This window comes from Triturus cristatus, chromosome 3_1, assembly GCF_964204655.1.
Source record: "Triturus cristatus chromosome 3_1, aTriCri1.1, whole genome shotgun sequence".
NCBI classification, from domain to species: domain Eukaryota; kingdom Metazoa; phylum Chordata; class Amphibia; order Caudata; family Salamandridae; genus Triturus; species Triturus cristatus.
In genome coordinates this window covers 980152522-980179221 of record NC_140583.1, presented here as the reverse complement: position 1 = coordinate 980179221, position 26700 = coordinate 980152522, and the positions used below count along the sequence as shown (strand labels likewise).

Sequence of the window (26700 nt, the reverse complement as noted above, 5' to 3'; positions counted from 1 at the left end):
TCCCCTCTATTTCTGGGTCTGCTTCGGCTTGCGATCAGACTTATTAACCACCAACATCATTTTAAGATCCACTGACTAGCAAATCTGCATGAATCCTCTCCCACAACTTTAATAAAATATTTTTACGACACGCTTTACATAGGTCAACTGCCCTTTACATACACCCAAGGCACCAACTTAGTAATCTATCTATTTATCTTTGGTACTGGCAGTAGTGTAATGCAGTAATTTTAACACCTGATGGTAGTCATTCCGTTACCAAGTGAACGTGAAGCGCGCCACATTTCGTACCCACCTGCATACCAGCACTTGCTGTTGCCTTCCTCCGCCCTGTCCAGCCAAGCTTGACTCCACGAGTGTGCAAAGTCGATGAGGAGGACCAGCTGGACAAGGAAGAAAAGGAACCCCCCAACCAGGCCGAAGTAATACCAAACTGGAGAAGGGAGAGAAGAGGGCAAGAAAGCCAGTCAGAGTCCTGAGAATGGGGCCAATTTCAACAACAGTTACAGTTCCAAGAAGTATCTATGCAAGCATATAACGCAATATTTTTTTCAAAACTCATCTAAAAGTTATTACAAATTCAAAATATAAAGGATGACTTCTTGTTTCTTATTTTTTCAATTTGACCATCATAGATCATACCATTATGATAAATAAATAAATGCATTACTTTTACATGAAACCATGATAGGGTCATTTGAAAACATTTCTGTTTCATTTCTAAAGAGTGGAGAATGCTCAAAAGACAATTAAATATAAGAATATAACAGTACAAGCTAACTCGAGTTAGGAACCAAGATTGTTTATAGTCAGGTCACGGCAAGGGTGAAAACCCCTGCTCTAAACTGGCTTCTTTGCAAGGGACGTCAAGCGCAATTTAAATATTAAACATAGAAATAAAGAATGTAGGACAGTGAGCATTGAGAGTTTTTTGAGCAAAGTTCGTTTTCTAATCATCAAAGGACAAGCAGAGTTCCATCCAAGATAAAACTGGAGATTAACACAATTTGCAAGCGGAACAAGCGGTGCGTAAACTGCCCATGCTTACCTGTCGTAAAGGGTCCATTGGGAATAAAAAAGGCCCCCACCGTGATCCCAACCAGGATCAGGAACTTGAAGAACCAAAACCTATAAAAAACGCAAGAGAAAGATTGACAGAAATGTTACTGAAAGAAGTAACAACAATGAGAAGGACAGTAACATGAGGACCTGGGGGGGGGTAAAAACCGGCGGGGCAGTCATAATGGTGGGGCTGGAATGAGCCAGGAGTTGTGAATTAATTCTAGAATTATTTATTGGAGGACTACGCGAACTTGGATCTCAAAAAAGACCATAGGCAACCCCCAAAAGACATCATTATTTCAGAACATTAAAAAATGGTTCCATAAAAGATTCACTATGCAAACAATGCAGTTTAACAATAAAACAAGTAATTTAACAATTAAAATCATTATGATAAATTCCCGCTATTACTTTTTACTATATGAACATAAACAAGCCTTTCATTCTATCAGCGTAACTCTTAAGGTTACAGATACGCTAGGAGAACCATCAAATAAAAATCAAGGGGAAAAGAACCAGGACTAGCCAACGTACTTTTTACAATACATCTTTCTACTCGGTCAGGCTCCATTTAAAACTAGGGGTGAGAGTATTACATGGAGTTACCCCAAAATTCCGCAAGATTACGCAAGAATGGAAATACTGCATTGAATACATTTTGTGCTAAGAAATAGCGCTAAATGCAACAGAACACAAATAGGGAGCTATGTGTGCTCTTGAGATAGGATTGTCACCAAACCTACTACCACCATTTAATGCTATTTTCTAAGTACAAAATGCACCCTCGCATCCAAAATGGAAGCAAGGATGCATTTTGCGTTAACAGTGCTACATGCAACCGCTCGCTAAACGTGGTCCTGCAGTACGATTTTTTTCCCACAAAAAACGTGTTAATTCCACAAGGAGGAATAACTGTAATTACTGGTAATTTCCGCGTCATACAGTAACACAGAAATACCGAAAATACTCCAATTACTCTGGAGTAATAGAAATTCCACCCAGGTCTATTCAGTGATGTCACTGACCTGGTCATGAATGATGTAATATGTGACGACATCAGCAGTGGATTGCGGGCGCACGAGATGTAGTTAGTACAATCAACTATATCGGAGGAATTTCAATGGTTTTGTTCGAGTGAAACAGCTAACTATAACACCCCTATAACCTATGGTTTTTTTCAGTGAATTTCTAAAGTTTTTTAAATGCCAATTCCTAACTATGTCAGGCCTGAAACCTATGGTTTTTTTCAGTGAATTTCAAAGGTTTTGTAAATGACAATTTTAATGTATTAATGGTTATACTGATTTACAACATTTTTAAAACCATTTAGATTTTTTTTTAATTACATTATTATTACATTATACAAAATATACTTTCTCAGAATGAATTACTAAAGTTTAAATACTTTGCAAATAGGCAATAGACTTTTGTACAGTAGTTACAGTTGTTTCAATGGGCAACACAATTTCAAACAATGCAACATTGAGCTCAATGTGACTTTCTAGTCAAATGCAATTAGTTACTTTATGGATTAGTTTTCTAACCACAGGACTGGATCCTAGATTCAGTCCTTGGAAATCTCCTGTAAACTGTTGAGTAAAAGCGTTTTGGTTACAGTAGTGATTTTTAAGGAATATTATTGTATTTTAAAAGTTGAAATTTTTTCACATAGAATCACCAATGTTATCCTATGCCAGAAAATTCACTTAGCAGGTAAGTAGTGTTATCATAACTTTTTCTTACTCAGTGGTGGATCCTGGATCCAGCACTGGCCAACCTCCTGTAAACAGTTGATAGAATGTGTTTAAGTCATACAGACGATTTTTTGGGAATATTTTTAGTTTGTGAAAGTAGACACTTCGAAACTTTTCTGCTGAAAACCACACAATGGATTCTAATGAAAGGAAATACAAGTTACTGGTAAGTAAGCTTAGAATTACTTTTCAGGGTCAGTGCTGGGCTAAAAGATGCAGCACTGGGTTCTCTCCTGATAACAGGTGAGTAAACCGGAATTCGTAGTTCGACTGATTTTAGAGGAATATTTGTAAATTCCAAAACTCCACACTTAGAAGAATTTCAAAGTGAAAGCAGTCAATGTTAGCCTATGGAAGGAAATTGAAGTAACTGGTAAGTACGGTTAAAATTACTTTTCAGGATCAGTACTGGGCTCAAAGTTGCAGCACTGAGGTCACTCCTGATAACCGGTGAGTAAATCGGAATTCGTAGTCCGGATGATTTTAGAGGAATATTTTTACATTTCAAAAATCGACAAACTTTTTCCGCAAAAAGAAGGCAATGATATCCTATGGAAGGAAATTCAAGTTACTGGTAAGTACGGTTAGAATTACGTTTCAGGATTAGTACTGGGCTCAAAGATGCAGCACTGAGGTCTCTCGTGATAACAGGTGAGTAAATCTGAATTCGTAGTTCGGCAGATTTTAGAGGAGTATTTCCACAATGGTAAGGGAAGGGGCGGGGCCTGAGGTGACATGTGTGCAAACACGTTTTACGTTTCAAAAATCGACAAACTTTTTCCGCAAAAAGAAGGCAATGATATCGTATGGAAGGAAATTCAAGCTCCGTGGCGCTTACTGGAGGTACCTGGTGGGCTAGTTGACCTCAGGATTGAAGAGGAATTAATTTCCCAACTTAAAACGCGCCACAGGGCGTGTTTGCACACATCACCTCAGGCCCCGCCCCCTACCTTCACCACTGTGCAAACGCGCCCCGTGGCACGTTTTAAGTTGGGGGATTAAGTCCCTTTGAATCCTGAGGTCCCTGGGGTCCAACTAGCCCACCAGGTACCTCAAGTAAGCACCAAAAGGCTGTGTTGCAGAGAGGTGCAAAAAGGGGCGTGGCCTGGAGCACCTTGCTGTAACGCAGCCCTGTGGCACTTACTGGAGGTTCCTGGTGGGCTAGTTGGCCCCAGGGACCCCCAGTATTGAAGGGGAATTAATTCCCCAATTTAAAACGCGCCACAGGGTGCGTTTGCAGAGTGTGCTTGTGAGGGGGCGGGGCCTAGGGACGATCGCATTTTTTTTATTTATATTTTTAAAGAGGGGCTGTGTGGCCCCCCCTTCCTTTTACTTTTTTGTGGCCCTGGGGACCCCATCCCCAAGGGCCTCATCCCAAAATTAAAATTAAAATAAAAAAATTACGGGAAGGGGTCGCGTGGCCCCCCCTCCTGTGGAAAATTCCGGCCCCAGGAAACCCTTCCCCCGGGGCACGGCCAACTTTTAAAATATTTTAATGGAGGGGGGCTGCGTAGCCCCCCTCCTCTGGCCACTTATGGCCCCGGGGACCCCATACCCCTCCCAGGGCCGGCAGGAGCCGGCCCTGGGAGGTGGCGGTCCCCAGGGCCACAACAAGGCTCCAGGAGGGGGGCTGCGCGGCCCCCCTCAAACATCTGTTAGCAGCCCCGGTGGGTGGCGGTCCCCTGGGCTGGGGGGCCTCAGAAAACCCACACCCAATTTTTTGTAACCCCAGGGGGGCCTAAGAGCCCCCCCACACCCAATTTTTTGTAGCTCTGGGGGGTGGCGGTCCCTGGGGCAGGGTGGGGGGGGATTGGGATCCCCCACACTATTTTTTTTAAATGCCCCCGGGATTTGGAACCCCCCCGAGGGCCAATTACCAAAGAAGCGCGGGAGTCCGCGCTTTTTTTTGGCCGAAATGCGCGCTGGGTGCCCGAATCTCGCACATTGTTTTTTTTTTTAAATGCTTTTTTTGGCCCTTGGGGTCCTTGTGGGACCCCCTGAGCAGACCTAGGGGTCCAGGGTGTTTCTACCCTGCCCCCTTTGTGCATTTGTTTCTTAGGTTTCTTGTCCCTCGGTTCTACTGAGGCACAAGATGGCTGCCAACACTTCCTGATTTGGAGTGTTGACAGCCAATTAGAATACAGCTCGTGCATGGCAGGGTGCGCGAATCCTCCGAGGCCATAGATATAGATGTACTTTTAAATGTCATTTTCTCAGGAACTACTGAACGGATTTACACCATTTAAGCAAAAGGCACAAGTCTGAACTAAGGACTACCTCTTTGCAAATTTGGTGCAATTCCGTTAAGCAGTTCGGGCTGTTGCTGCAACTAAAGGTCCTATGGGAAACTGCATGGGGAAAGCGCGTTTTGGGACCCCCCTTTTTTCTCGGCCCACGCTTGACGAATCACCGTGAAACTTTCAGGATAGGAGCGGACCGGAGCTGGCCAAAAGTTTTGAAAATTTCGCGAAGATTCGTCAATCGGCGCCGAAGTTATTCCAAATAGAATGTTGCGGATTTCCTATGGAAAATAGGTCCTAACTATATCTACCTACTGGCGACCGCCAGTAGGAGATATATATATATGTATTTTCTCACGAGTTACAGCTTAACCCACCCTATTCATTACAGAGAATCCCGATTCAACTACCTACGCTCCCTTAAGCAGATGTTCCCTTTGATCTTATATGTGGCAGAAAATGGGTTGCCACAAATGCAGCTCTTAACTTACCCAGAACTACATGTTACAGTGGTTCTAAATAGGTTAGACATTACGCTGCATCTTAATTTCTGTACGATTCATATTGTGGCTTCCTATGTGGCAGAAGAGTATATCAACTGTCACCAATGTGCCAAGCATACAAGGAAATGTTGCAATACTCACCCATTCTGAATTGCGGCTCTTGGATCTCTGCTGCTTTTCACGCAGATCATAATCAGTGCGAAGAGGAAGAAGAAAGCTGCCATAGCAAAGCACATACGGTACACAGCCTTATGGCCAACTACGACGGCGCAGTTCACGGATCCATGGATGGTTGTGGAGGTGTCGCAGAACCACGGGATCTGTAGACAAACAGCACAGGTTCAGAACAGCTCTACAGCTACTCCACTCCCAGCTGAGGACAGTGATGTGTAGTTTGTGGACATTGCAATTCAGCTGGTGGTTTTGGAATAAAATTAAAGGAGCAAACTGATTCCTCACCCAAAAAAATATAAAAGACAGCCTAATGCCCATACGTGGGACAACGGATTCCAACTCAACACATCAGCATAGTGGCTGGTAATTCTGAGGGATACTACAGGTGAACAGCAGACTACTCAACACACCAGTACCTCTGGCAGCTCAACATGGCTGGGAAAGTCAGGTGAATATCAGGCTTCCTACTGAGGTGCATGGTAAACAAGGTGCAAGATTCATCACAGAGTACCAAGAGTGCAAACTCTGACCGTACTGGTCCATACTTGGAGGACACGGGCCACAGAGGCAGAAACAATGCAACTCTCGTATTATGCTCAGTACAAAACTGTTCTATTCTCAAAGCATAATAGGGAGGACACAGAGCCCACAACAAAGAAACTTCCAGCAGGTGATGCCAATCTACAATTACCCGAGCTAAGTACAAAATGCTCAAATTAGTACGAACCTTAAATCTATTTTATGTTCTAGCCAGGCACACGTGGGGGTCACTTTTTAAAATTCTTTACTTGGGTTTTTGTACAAGTTACTGTGCGTTTGATTACACCTCCAAAACATCAAGAGATAGAAATTTACAAGGGAAGAGTTAATATAATAAACCGAGTAAGCAAAACTGGTGGAGTATTTTTGTTACAACTCCAGACCAAGGTTATAGGTCACAGAAAGAGTTCATTTTAGAGCACAAGCTGTTACAAAGATTACCGTTTGCTTTGTTGGCAGGTAAAAAGGAGGTGGACTGATGTATTTTGCGACAACCAAGCGACATCCACTTGTTCACCTAATGTGGTTTCAGGGTTGCTAGACCGAGGCTAATCTTAAACAACTGGATAAGATTACTAAAAATGTAACCTGGTACCCAAAATGTGTTACCAGAGTGTAATATCTGTCCAGAACACTTCTAGAGACAGCACACTAGTGATCCCCACTTGGGAACCTCACATTCCAAAGCCAGCATTCTAATTTTAATTTTTAAGTGCCATGCCACCTCCCACCCATCTTAGAAGGCAATTATTTGTTGAAACATTTAGAACCCATCTCAAGTAAAAGTATATTCTTACCTTTTGAAGTCCTACTTCGACTCCTGGAGATATCATGATTATCGCCACAATGGTGCCCATCAGTAAAAAGATGGAGAAGGCAAGGCGAGTAATGGTAGAGTTCTTTGTGGAGGGGCAGCAGCCACAGAGGAGACAAGGCGCACTGCCACACAGACAGGATACCTGAAATAAAGGACATGTATGTGAGTGGAAGCAGCCCACTAAAAGTCAATTAAAACATCTGATCCTGGTGAAGTGTTCTATGCCAAGTGAGAGGCAATGAAGGTAAGTGAGACGGAATATGGACAGGTCAAAAGGTATGGAGGGGAGAAGAGAGACGGTAAAGAGTAGGGGGAGACAATGGATAGAAAAGGAAAAAAGACAACTCCAAAATGACGGAAACAGACAAGTAGAAGGATTCATTAAATAAGCAATGTTGAAATGCCCAAAACAGGCTAGCGCTTGGCTGCGATCAGTTAGTAAATGGGGAAAAAGTAAACTCAAGTTGAATAGTGCCAAGAAAGAGGCCATTCTTCATCCACCACCATAACATGCTCCAATACTGCAACTCATATAGCTCAGCTCATTTGCTACCAACATTTGTTCCGGTAAAACCATAAGGGACAAACTTGAGGCTAACCTCAGCAAAAACACTCACACCATCTTTATCATCCGTGCAAAGTTCTTCAGAACCTACCAAACTATAAAGCTCCTGCTTTTATAGTCCGATGCTCTTGCTTTTCTACTCTTTTTATACATTCTGAATGGCACATCCCTACTCAAGTCTGCCATGACTATGCCAAGGCTCTGCATGCTTTGCTGATTCATTACCAGATTCCAAAATCTCCAAACATATGCACAATTCTAACAGAGCCCATTTCTGGCTCCCAATTTGAATCTTGAAAAATATGTAATGCCCGGCGCTGCACTTTACCATGAAGTGACTAATCAGTGTCACACCCCTAACTCTTGAGCAAAAGAAATTCACCAAGACAGCAACAGAACCCTGTGATTTGCCAAGATGCCCCCATACACCGAGACATCCTCCCCCTCCTGTCATAAAGACAAGCTAACTTGTGTGTTTGTTTACTCTTGTTCGCCACACACAATTGCACAAACATAAGAATGGCCAAAGAGAACCCAAAATACCACTTAAATTACTATGGGGTGGGAAGGAAATAGCTGTACTCGGCTCCCAACATTATCCGAATCTGTGCACTGCCATACTACCAGCGAGGTGCTGTGGCCATGGGGGGGTTACCCGTAGAGCGAGGGGTAACTTGTCACCATTGGGGCACTTGCTAACAAGGAGCCCACCCTTCTATTGGAGCTCTCACATGGTTGGAGTTCTCCATGGCAGGCCATTCCAGTGCTACGGAATTCTGTGCCGCCAACCATGTATAGTCTGAAGCGTGGCCTGGGCTGGGCCTTATGCCAGGTTGCGCCACACCTAGGTACCATCGGCCTGGCACGCTCCTATCCCTTGTTATTATACAGTGACTGCCCTGTGCCTGGTGGGGCATGGAAGAACTCTATAATACTGGAGAAGGGAGCCCACAAGGTAAGCACTGCGTCCTGCCACTTGGACCTGGCCTAGCACAGACTGTAACCCACTGACTCTTTATAATGTGCTGACCTAAAAAAAAAAAAAACTTTAAAAAAAAAAAACGACAAGGCCTACAGGTACAGTGGACCCACGAGCAGCGCTCGATTCAGCAGCCATGGCGAGCAGCCTGACTTACTATTAAATTTAGAATACGCACTTTGCCCCACGCTTCGTACGGGCTTTCATTTTGGCTCACTCTGAAATTGTATGGTTGCACTTACTCACCCAGATTGTCAACTTGGTTGGCAGAGTGGGCACTGCTACCCTGGATCATCGGGGGAGACTTCTACCATGTTCTTGATACTGTGTTAGATCGCTCCATTTCCCCCCTAACTCGAAATGTTACGCTGCCATGATTATGCTTCCTTTGAAGGTAGGATACACCATGAAGGTGGATTTTTGGCCCCTCTTGTTGCGCCCAAAGACCTACAAGCGGACACTTGGCTTCTGTAAACGCATCCATACCAGTGGGCAGAGTTTTGGCAGACATCAATGAGGCATTTTATCATTATTATATACACTTGCATAAGGTGACTGACAATTCTACTTGTGATAGCCTGGACGCCTTCCTAGAGGGGAATGCTCAGCCTAGGAGTACTGTGGAGGCCTAACAGGTGATAGAATTTCAATTACGAATCAGGAAATAAAAGGGGCCCTACGTGGGCTGCCATTCGAGTTTTACTCCATGTTTTCTGCCCAACTGGCCCCCAAGCTGGCACAAGTCTTCAGTGAGGCATTTGAGGTGGACAAGCTGCCTTTCTCAACTACGGAGGAGTTATTCACCTCTATTCCTAAACCACAGAGTGTTGCCCAAGATATGGCCTCTTACAGCCAGTCATCCATTTTGAATTCAGACAATAACATATTGGCTACGATCATAGCCGGTCAGCTTCTTCTGGAGCTTCGAGGCTGGATTCATCCTGATTAGAACAGATTTGTGCCAGGCAGAAATACCTTCCTTAATATCCGAAAACTATGGGGTATGATGAGTAGCTCTCGAGTGTTAGGGACGCTAGAATTTGGCTCTCGATTTAGAAAAGGTATTTGATTCTCACACAAAAAAAACAAGCATTTGCAATACAATAGGTCTCGCATTTGCGAAAGTTGGAGCCATTGGCATTGTAAATGACAATGCCTATTATTTTTCTGTTTTCAAAACCAACACAAAAATAAAAGGCATTGTCATTTACAATGCCAATAGCTCAAACTCTTGCAAATGCGAGACCTATTGCATTGCAAATGCTTGTTAATGCTTATGTTCTGAATCCTAGGTTTTAAAATCTAAATACAGCCATACATTAGAACTGAGAAATACTCAAGAGTCCTGGTACTACGTCAGCAAAGTGAGCACTAACACCAACCACAGAGCATTGTACTGTTGTAGTGAAGTGATTCCTCCCACATCAGAGTGGCCACTCTCGTGGCAGTGCAGGAGGAGTACGGTACCTGAAAGCAGTGCAGGCCGAATGCAGTCACAGCAGACGGGGAACTGCACGGTGCTTGCCGTTACGGCGTTGCAGACAGTCACAGCACTTTTGTCCTGGTACTACGTCAAATAGTGAGCACGAACACCAACCACAGAGCATTGTACTGTGGGCGGCCGGCTGTGGTATGATCCTACAATGGACCCAACCCCGCCGGATTGCTGTGATTTACTGCGCTGCTGGCACATCACAATGTTAATTATGAGGAACCAGGGCATGCACTTGCCTTTATTTTCCTTTATAGACATTAGCTCCTGCTGTGGGCTCAGGGCCGGAGGACTGGCCTCAGTCTGTGGTCACGTGGATCTGGAGGCGGAGAGTCTCTGCAATTTAGAACAGCAGCGCTGCAAGTACGCACCCGGCCCAGCGCAACCTTTGGAGTCGGCACTGGCAGTGAATGTATTTTGAAATATTTGAGGCACACGGTGCATGCACTCCACAGCTTATGGTCTACACCTCAGACCTGTCCTACCAGGCTGCCCAACCTGGGGCCCAGGAGCTGAGTTATTGGCCTTACCGCCCACCATGAATTATTTCCGAGCAGCCGGCCTTCTTAAGACCACAGGGTGAGGGAAACTGCACAGCTCTATCCCTCCCCTGGCGCGCTTTTATGCAGTGAGGAGAACTGGGCATGTGGCTGAGAGCATCACGCTTTAGAAGTCGCATTGTTGTTGCTGTCCCCCACTGTTTTAAGGTGTTTAATGGCGTCGATTTGTGAAGCTCACAAACCCAGTTCTATTAAAATATTCACAATTGTGGTGACCGTGCCTCACGCTCAGCCCCCTCACACCACTCAAGATAGGTCCACTCACCACTGATGCCATGGGGGATTCTCACACCACTGCTGAGATGGGAAAGGCTCGCGCAACTTATGATGGGCCCCCACTTACACCACTAACTGGAAACAAATCGGCTCAACTGGGATGATTTAGGGGTATGCAACAAAAATAAAAACTTTCTTGTCCTACATTGAGTAAATCAGAATGCTCTCTCCTTTACTCAACGCAGGTGCAAGAAAGATTCTCTCTGAATGTGGCCATTGGAGGGAGGGCTCGAGACACTGTACATAATATTACACACATAAAGGAACTTGGGCACTATCGATCACACTGCAGTTGCAATGTGCAAATAGAAATTCGGACGATATCGACCCCGTGGATGTATTCAGACTGGAGAACTAGCAAACAAACCCGATTAGGCCATACAAACTCTGGCATCATGCGCTGTGTGGTGTCTGATGGTGCTTATAACCTGGTACGATTCAAACTCGGATGCTCTTCAGAGGAATATACCGAGGCCATTAACAGTTTAATGACTGAATGAAGACTTGGTAAGGAGCAGGGAAGAGGAGCCCATCCTCAGAATGCTTTAAATGATGCATCTGTTATTGGTCTCGCATCATATTCGTTTCCAGAAGTCTGCAAATAGGTTTAGTCCTGAAGAAGGCAGCCACGGTCGCATCAGTCACTTGTTCCCCCTGGGCATAATCCATCCATACCAAGCGCTATATGTGTTGTAAGGTACACATGTGGGTTTTGCGTCTTCTCAGGAAAGTCTTAGGGGTTCAAACGGTTCACTTTTGGAATTGACACTTTCAGACGCAATCGAAACGGGAGATGGACTTTTCTTCCATCACACAATAGGACGTCACTTCTCTCAGTGATTCAAAGGTTAAATCACAACTTTCAGATTACAGGATATTGCATCACAGCTAGAACATTTCAGAATGTGGCAAGGCTGTGTCACTGAATTAGAGGAGGCAAGATTCACGTCATCAGGTGATAAACATGACAAAACAATCAATAGCAGTGTTTGCCATGTCTGTTATGATAGGAAGGCGCACCACACATCAGATTACAAGAAGACATAACCCTGGTATCGGGTTACATTGATATTTTATGGTTGTCAGTCCTTTATCGTGTATAGTTATACAACCACTGATGAACCAAATACAGATATTTTAAATAAAGAAACTGTTCCGAACGCAGGCGGGGTTTTCAAGGTTATTGTATTAAGGGATGTTACATAATGGCTGTCCAGGCTCAGGCCATGGGGTGTCTACTGTCCAACTGTAGGAGGAAACATCATTTGTGTCAGCTTAGCGCAGTTGATGGGACCACTACGAATTACAAGAATTATGTAACTATCAGATTACTAGAAGTGACATCAATTACACTGCTACTATTCAACTCGAGTAGAGGTGTGACATCACAGCGATCAGATACCAGGAATAGACTCCACTTTTGCCCAATCAAAGGACGGGACAGCACAGATTTCTGGCTCAAGAAGTGACGCCACTGGTGCATTGTACCTACTTGCTCGTTTAATTCGCAGTTTTATAACGTGCTGAAAAGATAACGCCTTCCACATGGACGAAACGGGAACTATAAAATAAAAACACAAACACGGGCTGCAGTCATTAGGCCGAGGCAGCTGCGGGACGGCTTTCACGTTAAAGCAAAACAAATGTCGCCTACCTCTCTTAAACCAGAGACCTCTCCTTTCGCCAGTGGCCTGCTGATGGATGGGGTTAGACTTAGGCCTTCGACGCCGGCAGACCTTTTAAACAAGCGTGGTGAAAGTGGTTAAGCTGGAGCAGCTTTGGGACGGTTTTCACGTTAAAGCAAAACAAATGCAGCGTCCCGCAAGTGTCCGTGTCTGAATGCGTGCGTGCGCACATGTTTTGTCCGTCTCTGAAGACCTAACAAGCCTGCGAGCAAAAGAGATGCCATGCGGTGCGCGTGCACATCTGCTGTCCAGCCCCAAGCTGACATCGCCAGAGAAGAGACGGCGTGAGCGTGCACATCGCCTGTCCAGGCGCGCACATGTCCTGTCCCCCTTCGCCCACCAAGCCGACAACAATAGTCTCGCCAAGGCGAGCAGCGCATGCGCTGCGTCGCTAGGGAAGACCTAAAAACACAATCGATCTATACGCAGAACGTGCTTAATATATTTGGTTTAGGCGCACACATACGCTCTTAGATACATGTTCTCTACAAATGTCTGACTGCTAGAATTAAAACCGGAGAGAGCATCTTAGAGTTGCACACTTCGCTGCACAACACGGCAGGACACCAGTCGCCTCTCTTGTTTGCCATGGCTGTAGTGCAATTGGCTTCCTGACTTAGTCAACTAGGTGTTCAATTGGGTAGAACACTAGGTTTTGTGTAAACTCAAGATTTGTCCCACTAAATCTGGCCGTGCTGGAGGTAGCATTGCTTAGGAAGAATCAAAATGTAGACATTTGTGTATTTATATTTTCCAGACTGTTGAGGACCCATGTGATGGTAACAGGCAAAGTGGTATGAGCTCTTGAGCCACACATCGCATTTTGGACTTCACTGCCTTTGTCACGGATCTTATGGTATTCATCAAAATGATGGCGCTTCTAGGCTTTCTACATTACTTTGTCAATTTACCCCTTACCCTACCTTGATACTTTTTAATAATCTCAATTAGATACTGGATGAGTTGGAGTGGGCTGGAAGTAGGCGCTGAGTTGCTATCCCAACACTAAAGATAACTCTAGAGGCTGGAGTACTGGGACTTCCATACGAAGACAAATATTATCTTGCTGCGCAACTCCTATGGGTCCTCAGATTGCTAGCTGGCCATTCAGTGGGAGAGACAGGCCTACCGGAGGACAGAATTGCCAATGGTACTCTACAGGGTGAGGTTTCCCATTCAACAGTCCATCCTACAGCAGATGGAATTGGCCAGTATGAGACAGCTGCTCTCTTACAAAACATATACTCCCTAATGCCCCAGCTACTCCATTACTTGGGATCCCTACACGCAAAGGACGGCTTAGTGAACAGCAGATACAGATGTGGATTGAGAAAGAGGTGGGGAGTTATTTGTAGATTAATTCTAATAGACTTTGACACTTTAGTTGAAGATTGCAACATCCCTAAGGGGCAGTTTCTTACCTATGGACAAACTTAATTAACTTTGCGTAGCCTGTGGCAGATTGGAGCATTGGCACTGCCTGTACATGGGGTGAGTAAAACCCTGCACTCCATAGGTAACGTCAAGAAGTTAATTAGATGGTTCTATAGAACCCACCTACATCATTTAGACCTGTTGAGTGTCAACTGTCGCACACTTTGGGAGACTGATGTATACAGAGTGTTGAATGACTCACACTGGGGGAGGAACCTTCTATATCTAAGCAAGGTCTTGCTCAATTTAAATACATACAATTTAATTTTCTTAATAGAGCATACATAATCCCCAGCAAAAACTGGAAAAATAATTCCTGGGGCCTCCTCACATTATCCCTAATTCTGTGCTGAGGGGGATGATTCTGTTTACATGATATGGATCTGTGACGCAGCAACCCTAATACGATTGGGGTACAGTGCTGTTCTAATCCATGTTCCAAAATGCAAAGAACTCCTTAGATTTGAAGCCTACATACCCGGTCTTTTCCTGCACCCCCTGGCAGCTAAAGTGGCAGGGATAATTGTGGATCTTGCTTTACTCCGGGCAAAAGATAATATCATGACTTGGAGAAGGACCTGTTCCCCCATAGTTAAGAGATGGGCTGCTGTATTCATAAATTTATTGGAAGCAGAAAACAAGCACTTGCACAGGGAGGAACGTGGGAGACTGTGAAAAATTACTTTCGATCGAAGATAGGATTTAATCCTTGAAACCCTGAAGACGCAATCTAAAGATGACAGGCATCCTCTGTAGATTACCTTGATGTTTTAATCCACATGTTGACTTCTTTGACTTGTGTTGTATTCTGGTCATTGAAACCCTTTCAGAATGGTTTAATTTTAACATCTTTGAGTGGACTTATGATGAGAGGGGGCAAGGCCGCACTGACTGAGTATTGTACAGTAAGACTTACTGTGAGACAAAAATTGAAAAAGAAAAGCTAAACTCTATGCATATTGTTGTAGTAGAGACATGGCGAAAACAAGTAGAATTTAAACCGTTTATTCATTGCGCAAATCAGGTTGGTGTCGGTCTCCATGAATGCTGTACTAAAGCTAATAAAAAAATAAAAAAAATTACAGCGGACAAATCGGATCCAAATTAGACAGAGAACACAACTTACATATAAACACAAACAATAACCTAAACACAGAACACACACTATAGCCTCCTACGTCAGTACACACTGCCATACATTTAATAGAGACCAAGCCTGCCCATCACCAATACTATAAACAATTACAGACAGACAGACAGACAGACAGACACCTACTCTGTTCATGGCAACATTTGCTCAACGTAAACATAATAGGCAAACGGGCCCGTTCCGGGGGAAAAAAAAAAATATTTTTTCCTATGGAGTAGTTGCTTATTCTGTCCAGAAAAACGTTGGTTAGGATTTTTTTCAACGAAAAAACCCTCTCCCACACTATGTGACATGCTTTGACGGAGTGCCAGGAGCAACCTGTGCTTGACAGGCTCATCCAGAGCTCGTCGACAGCCTATGGATGTGAGAAGGTGCATGGGTAAAGAATACCAATATATTAAATATAGGATAAAAATTCGAATTTATAATGAGACTGCACGCTCTCATAGGATTGTAACTGTAATTGCATATATACAGCGCTTACTACCCTTGACGAGGCGTCAAAGTGCTTTACGCCGGGAAGTACGCTGCTTCAGTGTTAATGGTTACTGTTAGCTACTGGGATTAGTCTTTTGCACTCAGAGCAAACCATTCCATGCAGTCAATTCAGCTTTTTTATGCTGGATTAAAGTAATAGTGGTTGGCTGCAATCAGTGGTGCGGGGAGAGAGCTCAAGCACATGGTTGGTGGGATTAATACAGAAGTTAGAGGAGATTAGGTAGTGTTAGGTCGCATAGGCAAGAGTTTCAGCAGAAGGAAGAGAGATTATGATCTTGTAAACGAGTTGTGAGAATTTTGCTGAAATTGAGAATAGTCAAACATGCATGTGTCAAGAGTAGGTTGTGCTTGGAGAGAGGAGGCATGTAGAGGATGAAGGGAAGAAAATGGGCATGTGAAGAGAGAAGAGGCAACAAACAAGTTTTAATTAAAGGACAGATTTTAAAGATTTAAGGAATGCAGTGAACATTTTTGTGAGAGCATGCAGTTTTAGGATGCAAGAATGTAGAAAGAACATTATTTACTTGTGAAGATTGTGCTATACTGGGAAATTATACAGCAGAGTGGGATACATTTAAATGCCTCTATTTTGCATTGGCACCGGATGAAAGATGAGGACGGCTTCCCAGACAAAGGAAGTGCATTACCTGAATTACAGTGGCTGGAGGGTAGGGGGTAAAACACTGGTGTGAATAAGGGGATGGTGGAAGTGGTCCATTTACAAATTCAATGAACACTTTTGTTAGCAAATGGTTACTGATTAGACTTCCTGAAACTCTGCCCTTTTTAGGTCTCGCCTAGCTAACGCAGCGCATGCGCTGCATCGCCTTGGCGAGACTATTGTTGTCAGTTTGGTGTGCGAAGGGAGACAAACCATGTGCGCGCACGGACAGGCGATGTGCATGCGCATGGCGTCTCCTCTCTGCCTCACGCGCTCCCAAGGCGCAGGCGCCCTCTCCTTCCCACTACATGAGACTAACTTGAAAAAATGAGGTCTTGTGGTAACGGATATGCACATCCGTGTCTTAAGGTGTGTTTTATGTGCCCAGCATTCGTTTTGCTCTGGGGCGAGATGAGTGACGCTCTGCGCACCTTCGTGCAGCTGAGACACTGGAATTAGGGCCAAAGTTGGCGCAGCTACGCTCGGTGCCTTAACTGCAAGTGCCCGGGGGTCGCTGGCAGGGCACTGAGCATGGGAACCATTGTACCAGCAAGCGACACGGACAAAAGACAAAATAGTATTGGGCCGTACCTCGTACATACCAGTTCCCCTGTCTCCCTCAAAGACCTTCTTCCAATGCATTATTATGATGGGAGTTATCGAATGTGGAAAGATAAATAAATGGAGAAAGAAAATCAGAAAAGCTGAATTTTGAGTTTCACTGAAGGCCGCTATTGGTGATGCTCACACTAGGTGTCTCCAACAGAATGGTACCCAGGGCAGTGAAAAAACGGAGGCGCGTTACGAATGAAGGATCTAATCTGAGGCAACTTTTGGGGCAGTGTGTGGTGTTTTCATGCAGACGTGTTTTGACTTCGGTCTTCCTAGAATGCATTTGTGGGTTAGGGGAGGCACTACAAGGTGAACTGCCATTCAAGAGCAAGTGGTCAGTTTCTGAAGGCGGTGGGGTCTCAAGGTTTCTTCTGAACAGCTTGGCTGTTGTGTTCGTGGTCAACTGGTGGTTCTAGATTAATATTTTGGCACTCCTGGGAAGTAGGACAAGGCCTGAATTGTTGTGTGTTACTTCTACAGCCTGGGTGGAGGGGTTATGAATCAAGAATGTCCCATATGCCTAAAATGAAAAATTGTGACAATTGAGAACATTTTCACGGGGTGGTGTTGTTAAATATAGGATGCAATGAGGCAAGAAACGGGACTGATTTTGACAGCAGGTTTAATGCTGAAGATGGATGTTAGACCTGTCAGCCCTAGGGTAGTCTCCCCCTTTATTTTTGATTGCGCCTCATTTTTTCCACCCTCATTTTTATGTTGGACCTAGGTCTTCGGGCGCCTTTTCATTGCCAATCAGTGTTAAGGTGCAGGTGCTCCCTTCTCCCAAGATGGCTGCCACAGGCCCCTGCTACTGCAGAGTGGTCTTCATTAGTAGCACCCTAGCTGCCAGGAGCTGGCTGGAACCCCACAACAATGTTGCGACACCAGCCCGCTTTTTTTGTCCCATAGGTAGAATGGGGAAGCTCCTGGAATGTGCTGGAACCTTCCAGAAGGGAGGTGTGGTTTTTACTTTTGCCGCCTTGGATAGAGGTCACCTGACCTAGGGCTACTTAACAGAGGGAGGGAACTTTTTCTAGTCAGTTGGCCAGTGGGAGTAAAGCAGACCTGGGGAAAATCCACGCAGGAGTGTAGGCGGTAGGGCCTAGCCAGGGACTTATGCCTCTGAAAGTGACAGGACTTAGGTACTGCCTTTTAAGTGAGTGAGGGATCCTGTACAGCCCACTGATCTAGCCCAGTGATAGGAGAACCCAGGGGCCATCTGCTAAGCTTGACTAGGAAGGAACTAGTCACCAACTCAATCCCTAACCCCAAGGAACAGAACCCCCCCCAAGGGCGCCAGTGACATCTGCGCCACAAGAACTGAATGCTGAAACTTCATGCCAGAACTGAATGCTGAAACATTACACAAGAACTGAATGCTGAAACATGCCAGAACTGAATGCTGAAACTTCATGCCAGAACTGAATGCTAAAACCGATTGCTGAAACTGCATGACAAAACTGAATACTGAAACTTCAAGTTGCGATCGGATGCTGAACTGCTGGGGGATCAACCAGGTACTAGCGCTGTGACCCCTGCGCTCCCTGGCCTGAGATTCCCTGCATCAATCGCCGTTGAGCGCTCCCGCTTAATTTGACCCCCCCCCCTTGGCGTGGGGACTTGAAGCGTGCTCACTGCCGCGGCCTGGAGGCCTGAAGTGTGCGCCCTCATCGAGTCGGGGCCCGTGGAGAAGCCCGGGGCCCCGTCGCAGCTGCTGTCGGAAGCGTGAGAGGCTGTGACCTGTCCCCCGGCTTCTGAGCGCCGTGATTGCGGCCCAGAGACGTGACGGACGCCGCCGCAGTGAAGATTCCCCCCAGGACGCCGAGATCGAGGTAACCCCCGGGGGCTGGGAGGTAGCGTGGCCATGCGGAGGCCTGGGACTCACTCCCCTGCTCCCCGGGAGGCTGGTGGAAGACCCGGTGCGCCCCCTGTCGATCGGGAGCGGCACCGCACCCCGAGACTCTGATTCCCCTCCGCGGGATTTCCCCCCTGGCATCGGAGACTGACTCCCCTCCGTGGGATTGCCCCCCTTGCTGCTAGACTGCCGCATACAAGGGGACCAAGTGCCTACGGCCTGAGCATTCCGAGTAGCGCTGTATTCTTAAGTTTTGCTCACCAATGCTTGATGCCTGAGTATTACGAGTAGCGCTGTATTCTTAAGTTCGGCTCACCCATGCTTGATGCCTGATTATTACGAGTAGCGCTGTGTTCCTGAGTTCTGCTCTGAAGGGCCCCATGCTGGATTATTACGAGTAGCGCTGTTCGGCTCTGAAGTGCTTAGTGCCTGGGTATTCCGAGTAGCGCTGGGTCCTCAAAGTCTGCGCTTAAGCGCTAGTAGTCTTCCATGTGTGGCGCTACATTATCCAGCCCTATTTCAAAGCGCTGATACCGCGCAAGGTACCCACGGCAGGTTGAAACGCTAGTGGTGGGAGGGGCGCAGCACGCTGGTTAACTGCTGTGTTTACCGCTCCCCCAGGTTCGCCAGGTATTGCCAATGGAACTATGATGAATCGGATGCTAATGTATTCAGGTACTGCCTATTGCATCATAATGAATTGCTGGTGAATCTGACGCTAACGTATTCAGGTACTGCCTATGGCACCCTAATGAAATGCTGGTGATTCTAATGTCAATATAATCCAGTAATGCCATTGCCATCTCATGAACTGCACTTGAATAGAACTGCTTAGATAAACTGGTTTGATTTTCACTGAACCTACGGTGTGGCGTCCATTATTGTGTGCGGTTCCTGCTTCAGGGGATGAGGGTGTTGTATGGTCGCTTTACACATAAGCCTTTGGGTGCCCAACCGCTCGAGTCACGTTACCCCCTTAAGGCCCGGTGACCCCAGGTCTTACAATGGACCTTTAGGGTTTTGACTTTGGTGCTGGTTTTTGGAGGATGTAAAATTATTGTAGAGGAATCACACAGAGTAGTCTGTCTTTCCACAAATATTTTGTACCTCAGACCACATAAAGAAGATATCTTTCCAGTCAGGTATCAGAAGAGAACTGCTTTAGTATCTCACAGCAACCAGCCACCAAAGCACATCTGATGTCACATAATTCTGCCAGATATCGCCCTCTTCTATAATACTACATACTACAACACATCTCCTTTTTTCCTTAAACAAACATAATATGGTAAAACGTGTATATAAAGTTAATAATCTAAACCTAGTTATATGCTAATTCAAGTGTGGGAGGAGGAAAGGAAGGGTAGGGAAATAGAGGGGAAAAAAGTAAATCAACCAGAAGACCTACTAACATCTTCTCGGATCATTTGAGCACCTAAAACCGAACCTCTCCCAGAAAAGAGTTCCCGCTATTGACCCATGGAATTTTTTATAGAGAAGGTTTGAACCCGAGTGGGGGCAGTTACATTACACAAATACATGTTCATGTTTGTAATCACAGAACATTGAGCAGACATTGCAGCTCAAACCTGCTCACTTAGCTCGAAAGTCGGCAGCTCTAACCTTACACCACAAACTCGCCCACAAGAACAGAAGTATTGTCGAACAAGTTACTTAACTTCGGTAACGATATATCTGTAAGAAACATTAGTTAGTTAGATTCCTTACCTTAGAATATCCCCAGGCATCAGGCTGGATCCGAAAAGATTTTGTGTCAGCAATACCCTTGTGCGTCGCTAGGCATAGTCTGCGGCTCCGCTTCCGTCGTCGTGATCGCCGGGATGATGTAGTCGGAGTACTTAGACGCCGCCCTCATGCGCTGACGTCAGTTCTTAGCTTTCCGCGCCAGGAACGCAGAGCCATGCAAGTAACCGACACTGGTGCCATGAATCTAGGGCCCTGAAAGGGAGCACCTTAAGCCTAGATATCAGCTCGCAGAACGGGGAGGATGGTTGGGGCGGTAAGGAATCTAACTAACTAATGTTTCTTACAGGTATATCGTTACCGAAGGTAAATAACTTGTTCATCTGAAAGAAACACGTTAGTTAGATTCCTTACCTTAGAATAGATACCCCAGCAATACCAACCCCGGTGGTGGGTCTGCGAACCAAGATCACACCAGGAAGTCCTGGAGAATGGAACGGCCAAAGAAGCAGTCTCTCCGGACTTGGCGGTCCCGGCAGTAATGCTTAGCAAATGTGTGCAGTGAGGCCCACGTTGCCGCCTGACAAATGTCCTGCTGAAGGACTCCCCCGTCCCAGGGCAGTAGTAGCCGCTGTGGCCCGAGTGGAGTGGGCCCTCAGCCCCACAGGAGGCTCCTTCTTAGCCAAGGAATAACAGGCCTTAATGCAAAAAACAACCCACGAGAGATGGTCCGCTTGTGCACTGCCCGCCCCTTCTTAGCGCCCACGTAGCCAACGAAGAGTTGGTCATCCACCCGGAACGGTTTGGTGTGATCCAGATAGGAGAGCGCACGTTTTGGGTTCAGACGGTGGAGCCTCTTTCGACGGATGTGGAAAGAAGGTGGGCAATGTAATAGACTGGCCGATGTGAAAGGCAGTAACCACCTTAGGGATAAAGGAAGGACAAGTCCTGAGAACAACCTTGTCCGGATGGACCGAGAGGAAAGAGCCTGGAGCTCACTCACTCTTCTGGCAGAGGTGATAGCAACCAGGAAAGCAGTGTTAAGAGTCAGAAGATGAAGAGGGCAATTATGAAGTGGCTCAAAAGGAGCGCACATCAGATAGGTTAACACCAGGTTCAAGTCCCACTGAGGCATCACGAAAGGGACAGGAGGAAACATGTGAGTAATGCCTTTAAAGAATCTAGCAACAACAAGGAACTTGAAAAGAGAAGGCTGATCAGGAAGCCGTAAGAAGGCAGAAACAGCTGAAAGATATCCCTTGAGGGTGCCCAGAGCAGAGCCCTGCTGGGCCAGGGAAAGAAGAAAGAGGATAACTTCAGAAAGAGGGGCGGAAAGGGGATCCACAGCCTTTGCTGTGCACCCTGCCACAAATTTGTTTCACCTGCAGGCGTATACCGTTTTAGTGGAGGGACGCCTGGCTGCCAGAATGACATCACAGACTTCAGGAGGCAAGTCAAATGGCATCAACTGTCGCCGCTCAATCTCCACGCATGGAGGTGGAGGCTGGACAGGTTCGGGTGGAGGACCGTCCCCTGCTGCTGCGACAGAAGGTCCTCCTGAAGAGGCAGTCGTATCGGGGGATCGATTGACAGACTGAGTAGCTCGGGATACCAGTACCTTCGTGCCCATCTGGAGCCACAAGGATGACTTGGGCCCGGTTGCACCTGATCTTCTTCAGCACTCTGGGCAGAAGTGGTATAGGCGGAAAGGCGTACAACAGACCGCAACTCCACTCGCAACGAAAAGCGTCTCCAGGCGAGTGCCGCCTTGGAAATTCCAACACGCAGAACTGATGACATTGTGTGTTCTCTTCGGTGGCGAATAGATCTAACCAAGGCTCTCCCCACTGCCGAAAAAGGCCTTGCGCCACGTCAGAGTTCAGACGCCATTTATGATCCATCATGCACCGGCGGCTGAGTTCGTCCGCCCTGGCATTCAGAGAGCCCGCCAGGAGTTGAACCACCAGGGTGATGCCCTGGTGTTCCAGCCATGTCCAGAGGTGCAGAGCCTCCTGACAAAGGGTCCACGACCCCACCCCGCCCTCTTTGTTGCAATACCACATGGCAGTGGTGTTGTCCGTGAACACCTGCACTACACTTCCCCGAACAGAGGGAAGGAATGCCTTCAGTGCAAGCCGGATCGCCCGCAGCTCCAATAGGTTGATATGGAGCCGAGCTTCTGATCTCCGCCTCTCCCATGTGGCCCCCCCCATCCCAGGAGGGACGCATCCCTCACCACTACATGCTCCAGTTGGGGTAGGGAGAGGGATCTGCCACTGCCCCAATCGCGGTCCGTGAGCCACCACTGCAACTGCCTTGCAGTGCCCTCCGAGATCAGGAAGTGGTCTGACAGGTTGCCCCGATGTTGAGCCCACTGGAACTTCAGGTCCCACTGCAGAGCCCGCATCCGCCACCTGGTGTGATGTACCAGCAGGATGCAGGAGGCCATCAGACCCAGCAGCCGCAGCACCAACCTGACCGAAAATCGGGATAAAGACTTAAAGATCGGAATCAGAGCCTGCATATCCCGAACCCGCTGTTCTGGAGGATAGACCCAAAACAGCACCGAGTCCAGAACTGCTTCAATGAAAAGGAGCTTCTGGGAGGGACTCAGATGCGACTTCGGCACGTTGATGGAGAACTCCAGCAAATGCAGGAGGTCGGCCGTAGTCTGGAGGTGGGAGACGAATGCCTGGGGCGAGCCCACCTTCAACAACCAGTCATCGAGATAAGGGAAGACTGAAACCCCTAATCTGCGCAGATGAGCTGCGACCACCGCCATCACTTTAGTGAACACCTGAGGCGCACTGGTGAGGCAGAAAGGGAGCACGGTAAACTGAAAGTGCTTGTGGCCTACCGTGAACCGCAGGTAACGCCGGTGGGCCGGCAGGACAGGGATGTGGAAATATGCATCCTGCAAGTCCAATGCTACCATTCAGTCTCCAGGGTCAAGGGAAGCCAGAACCTGAGCTAAGGTGAGCATCTTGAACTTCTCCTTCCGGAGGAAGGCGTTGGAGGTCCAAGATAGGGCGTAGGCCCCCTTTGCCCTTCTTGGGAACCAGAAAGTAGTGGGAGTAACAACCCCGACCTACTTCTGGGCCAGGAACGTGCTCGATGGCCCCCTTGGCCAAGAGGGCCGTAACTTCCTCCTGCAGAAGTTGCAAGTGATCCCCCGACATGCAGTGGTACTGCAGTTGCATGGCTGGAGGGGTCGGAGTAGCCCCTTCGGACGATTTGCAGCACCCACCTGTCCGACGTGATGGTACGCCAGTGGAGCAGGTGATGGCGAACTCTGCCTCCCACTGGCGTGGAATGGGCCCGAAAGGTCGGACTAGGAAGGCTTTGAGGCAGATGCTGCGGGGGCAGATGTGGGCTGACCGGCTCTCTGTCCCCCTGTTCGCCTCAGCGGAATCCACGTCCGCGACCGCGTTGAGGCTGGTTCTGCGGCCTGTGGCTAGACGGACGTGTGGGGGCACCCCTTCCTTGGCCACGAAAGGGGCGAAAAGCAGAAGTTTGCGAGCGTGGGGCCAAGAGGCCCAAGGACTTGGCCGTAGCCCTGGAGTCCTTAAAGCGCTCCAGCTCACTATCCGCTTTGTCGCCAAAAAGGCGGCGGCCATCGAAGGGCATGTTCATGAGGGTGCTCTGGACATCCCCGGAGAAATTAGTGGATCTCAGCCAATCGCCACCGTCGTCGCAATCGCCCTACCTAGCGAGTCCGTGGTGTCAAGTCCACAGCGAATTGAGTACCGTGCTGCATCCCGCCCCTCAGCAAGAGCCTGGGCGAGCCGTGTCCGGGCGTCCTCAGGACACTAGGGCAGCACGTCCGCCACCGTATCCCACAAGGAGTGGGTGCAACGGTCCAAAAGGCACGCAGTATTAATGGACCGCAACCCCAAACTGAAGGAGGAAAATAGTTTCTTCCCAAACTGTTCCAACCTTTTGCATTCCCGACCCGGAGAAGCGGACGGGAAGGCGGTCTGGGACGTAGAGGCCTGGATAACCAGGCTCTCAGGGGTGGGGTGCACAGACACAGCTGGGGTCACCCGGAGCAAGGTGGTGGCGCCGGGCCACATTCCGGTTCACAGGAGTGACTGTGGAGGGCTTGGACCAGGTGCCCATCAGAACGTCAGTGAGTGCTTCATTGAACTGCAGTAGAGGCTCCGAAGAGCTTACTGGCAGTTGAAGCACTTCAGTGAGAAGGTTAGTCCTCATGGCCGCTGCAGGGAGCGCCAGATAAAGGGCTTCGGCAGCCCTGCGCAACACCACAGAATAGGTTGCACCCTCCTCCGTATCCTCCGTAGCCATGGAGGGAGGAGAGATGAAGCCAGTGACAGGGGAAGTATCGAGACCACTGGCATCCCCCGGCTCTTCTGCCCAGTCCTGATTAAATTGGCACTGCTGTGCCAGAGGGCACAGGAGATTGCACCGGGTGGCGCCGCTCTGACGCCATGCCCGGACCGGGGCTGAAACTGGGGACGACGTCGACCGAAGACGGCGCCGGGGGCAGCACCATAGAGGTCGGCGCCAGCGGAGGGGTCGTAAGGTCAACCGGCGTCGACCGGGATCCAAGCCTGGATCCCACGGGGGCCTGCGGCATCGGGACCGAAGTCGACAACGACGGTGCCGGAGCCACCGGCTCGCTAGGCCTCCCAAGCGGACCCGCAGGGCCCGAAGGCGCGCCGACAGGCCACGACGGCGGAGCGAGATTCCTCATGGCCACAAGGAAGTCTTGAACCTCGTCCGGAGTCGCGTTAGGCCCAGGGACCGGAGGGTATGGGGCAGGACGAGACTCCTGCGGCTCTGACTGAGCCGCGCAGGTGGTGTCAACCGCACCCTCAGCAGAGTAGCGCGACCAGCGAGGGGAGTCAGACGAGAGATGTCACTTCTTCGACTTCTTACTGTGCCTCGACTTACCTGAATGCGAGGACTTCGAACCCGACGAGGGGTGATGACTTCGGCTCTGCGACCGGTCCCTCGACGACCTCCTCGAGCGGCGCGGAGCCAACTGCCGGATCTCGAGGAACTTGCGGGACCGCTCCCACCTAGCCTTCGAAGTCAAGGCCCGGCAGTTGGGGCACAACTTGGCATCGTGGTCGGCCCCAAGGCAGTAGAGACACCGACGATGGTGATCTGTAACCGACATTAGTCGGTTACAGGCGTCGCACGACTTGAAACCGGGCATCCCTAACGGCACCTGGAGTAGAGGTCGACTCGAAAGGTGAACCAAAAAAGTCCAAAAAGTTTAGTTAAAAAGTGACTAAAGGGTATGCTCTTCCCGGATCTGCGCTTACTGGCGCGGAAAAAAGAAGAACTGACGTCAGCGTGCGAGGACGGTGTCTAAGTACTGCAACGATGTCATCCCGGTGATCACGACGCCGACTGACACGGAGCCGCAGACGACGCCTAGCGACGCGCAACGGTATTGCTGACGAAAAATCTTTCCGGATCCAGTCTGGCACCTGGGGATATTCTAAGGTAAGGAATCTAACGAACGTTGTCTTTCAGATATTATTATATACAAGGAAGTAATAGTTGTTTCTTATTTCTCCTATGCAACTTACAACCATTGACAAAGCCAAATACTCCTGGCTTGTTGTAGATGTAATAATATACTTTACCAAAAGTTGACTTAGGGGCAAAGCAAGTGACTTAACAGAAGAGACTCTCGTAAGAAAGAAGCGGAATGAGATTCCAAATGTGGCACTTGTGCGCCCAAGTTTGGCACAGCACAGCTATTAACACAAAGTTGCTGCCTCACTCTTTCGGTAGACGTCGCTAGGTTCCAAAGACCTGGTGATTGGATGGAAGGATAGTGCACCGGGCACTCTCAAATGCAATCATACCTCCCAGACAGTGTCGGACACTTGCCCTCTGAATTCAGGCTCCCTGCTCAGTACTCCACAAGCAGCAGATGGACACAAGCAGGGACAGAAAAAGGATATAGAACTCTTATTAGGCTGGAAAGAATCTTAACAAGAGGCACAAATATCAAGGTTTATCAAAAGATGGTTCGAGACATGTTGTGGGGACTTTTCTTGCAAGGTGGTAATCATTAAATATTTGGCTTTATTTCTTGGTTTGCAAAATACTTCCTCAAGATTGCTGCTGAGTTGAAGAAAAGCATCAAGGGCATTCCAGC

General features: G+C 47.7%; 1 protein-coding gene across 1 annotated transcript in view; it reads right to left on the bottom strand.

Annotated features, from left to right (window-relative positions):
• The window catches only part of LOC146861355 (serine incorporator 2-like), a 149908-nt gene that overhangs the window by 58918 nt on the left and 64290 nt on the right, over positions 1–26700 (bottom strand). Inside the window, exons 2-5 of the mRNA XM_085645661.1 lie at positions 7071–7232; positions 5701–5879; positions 1049–1128; positions 296–433 (exon numbers count right to left, since the gene is read on the bottom strand). Coding sequence (XP_085501787.1) covers positions 296–433; positions 1049–1128; positions 5701–5879; positions 7071–7232 — 559 coding nt within the window. The remainder of the gene's footprint in view (positions 1–295; positions 434–1048; positions 1129–5700; positions 5880–7070; positions 7233–26700) is intronic.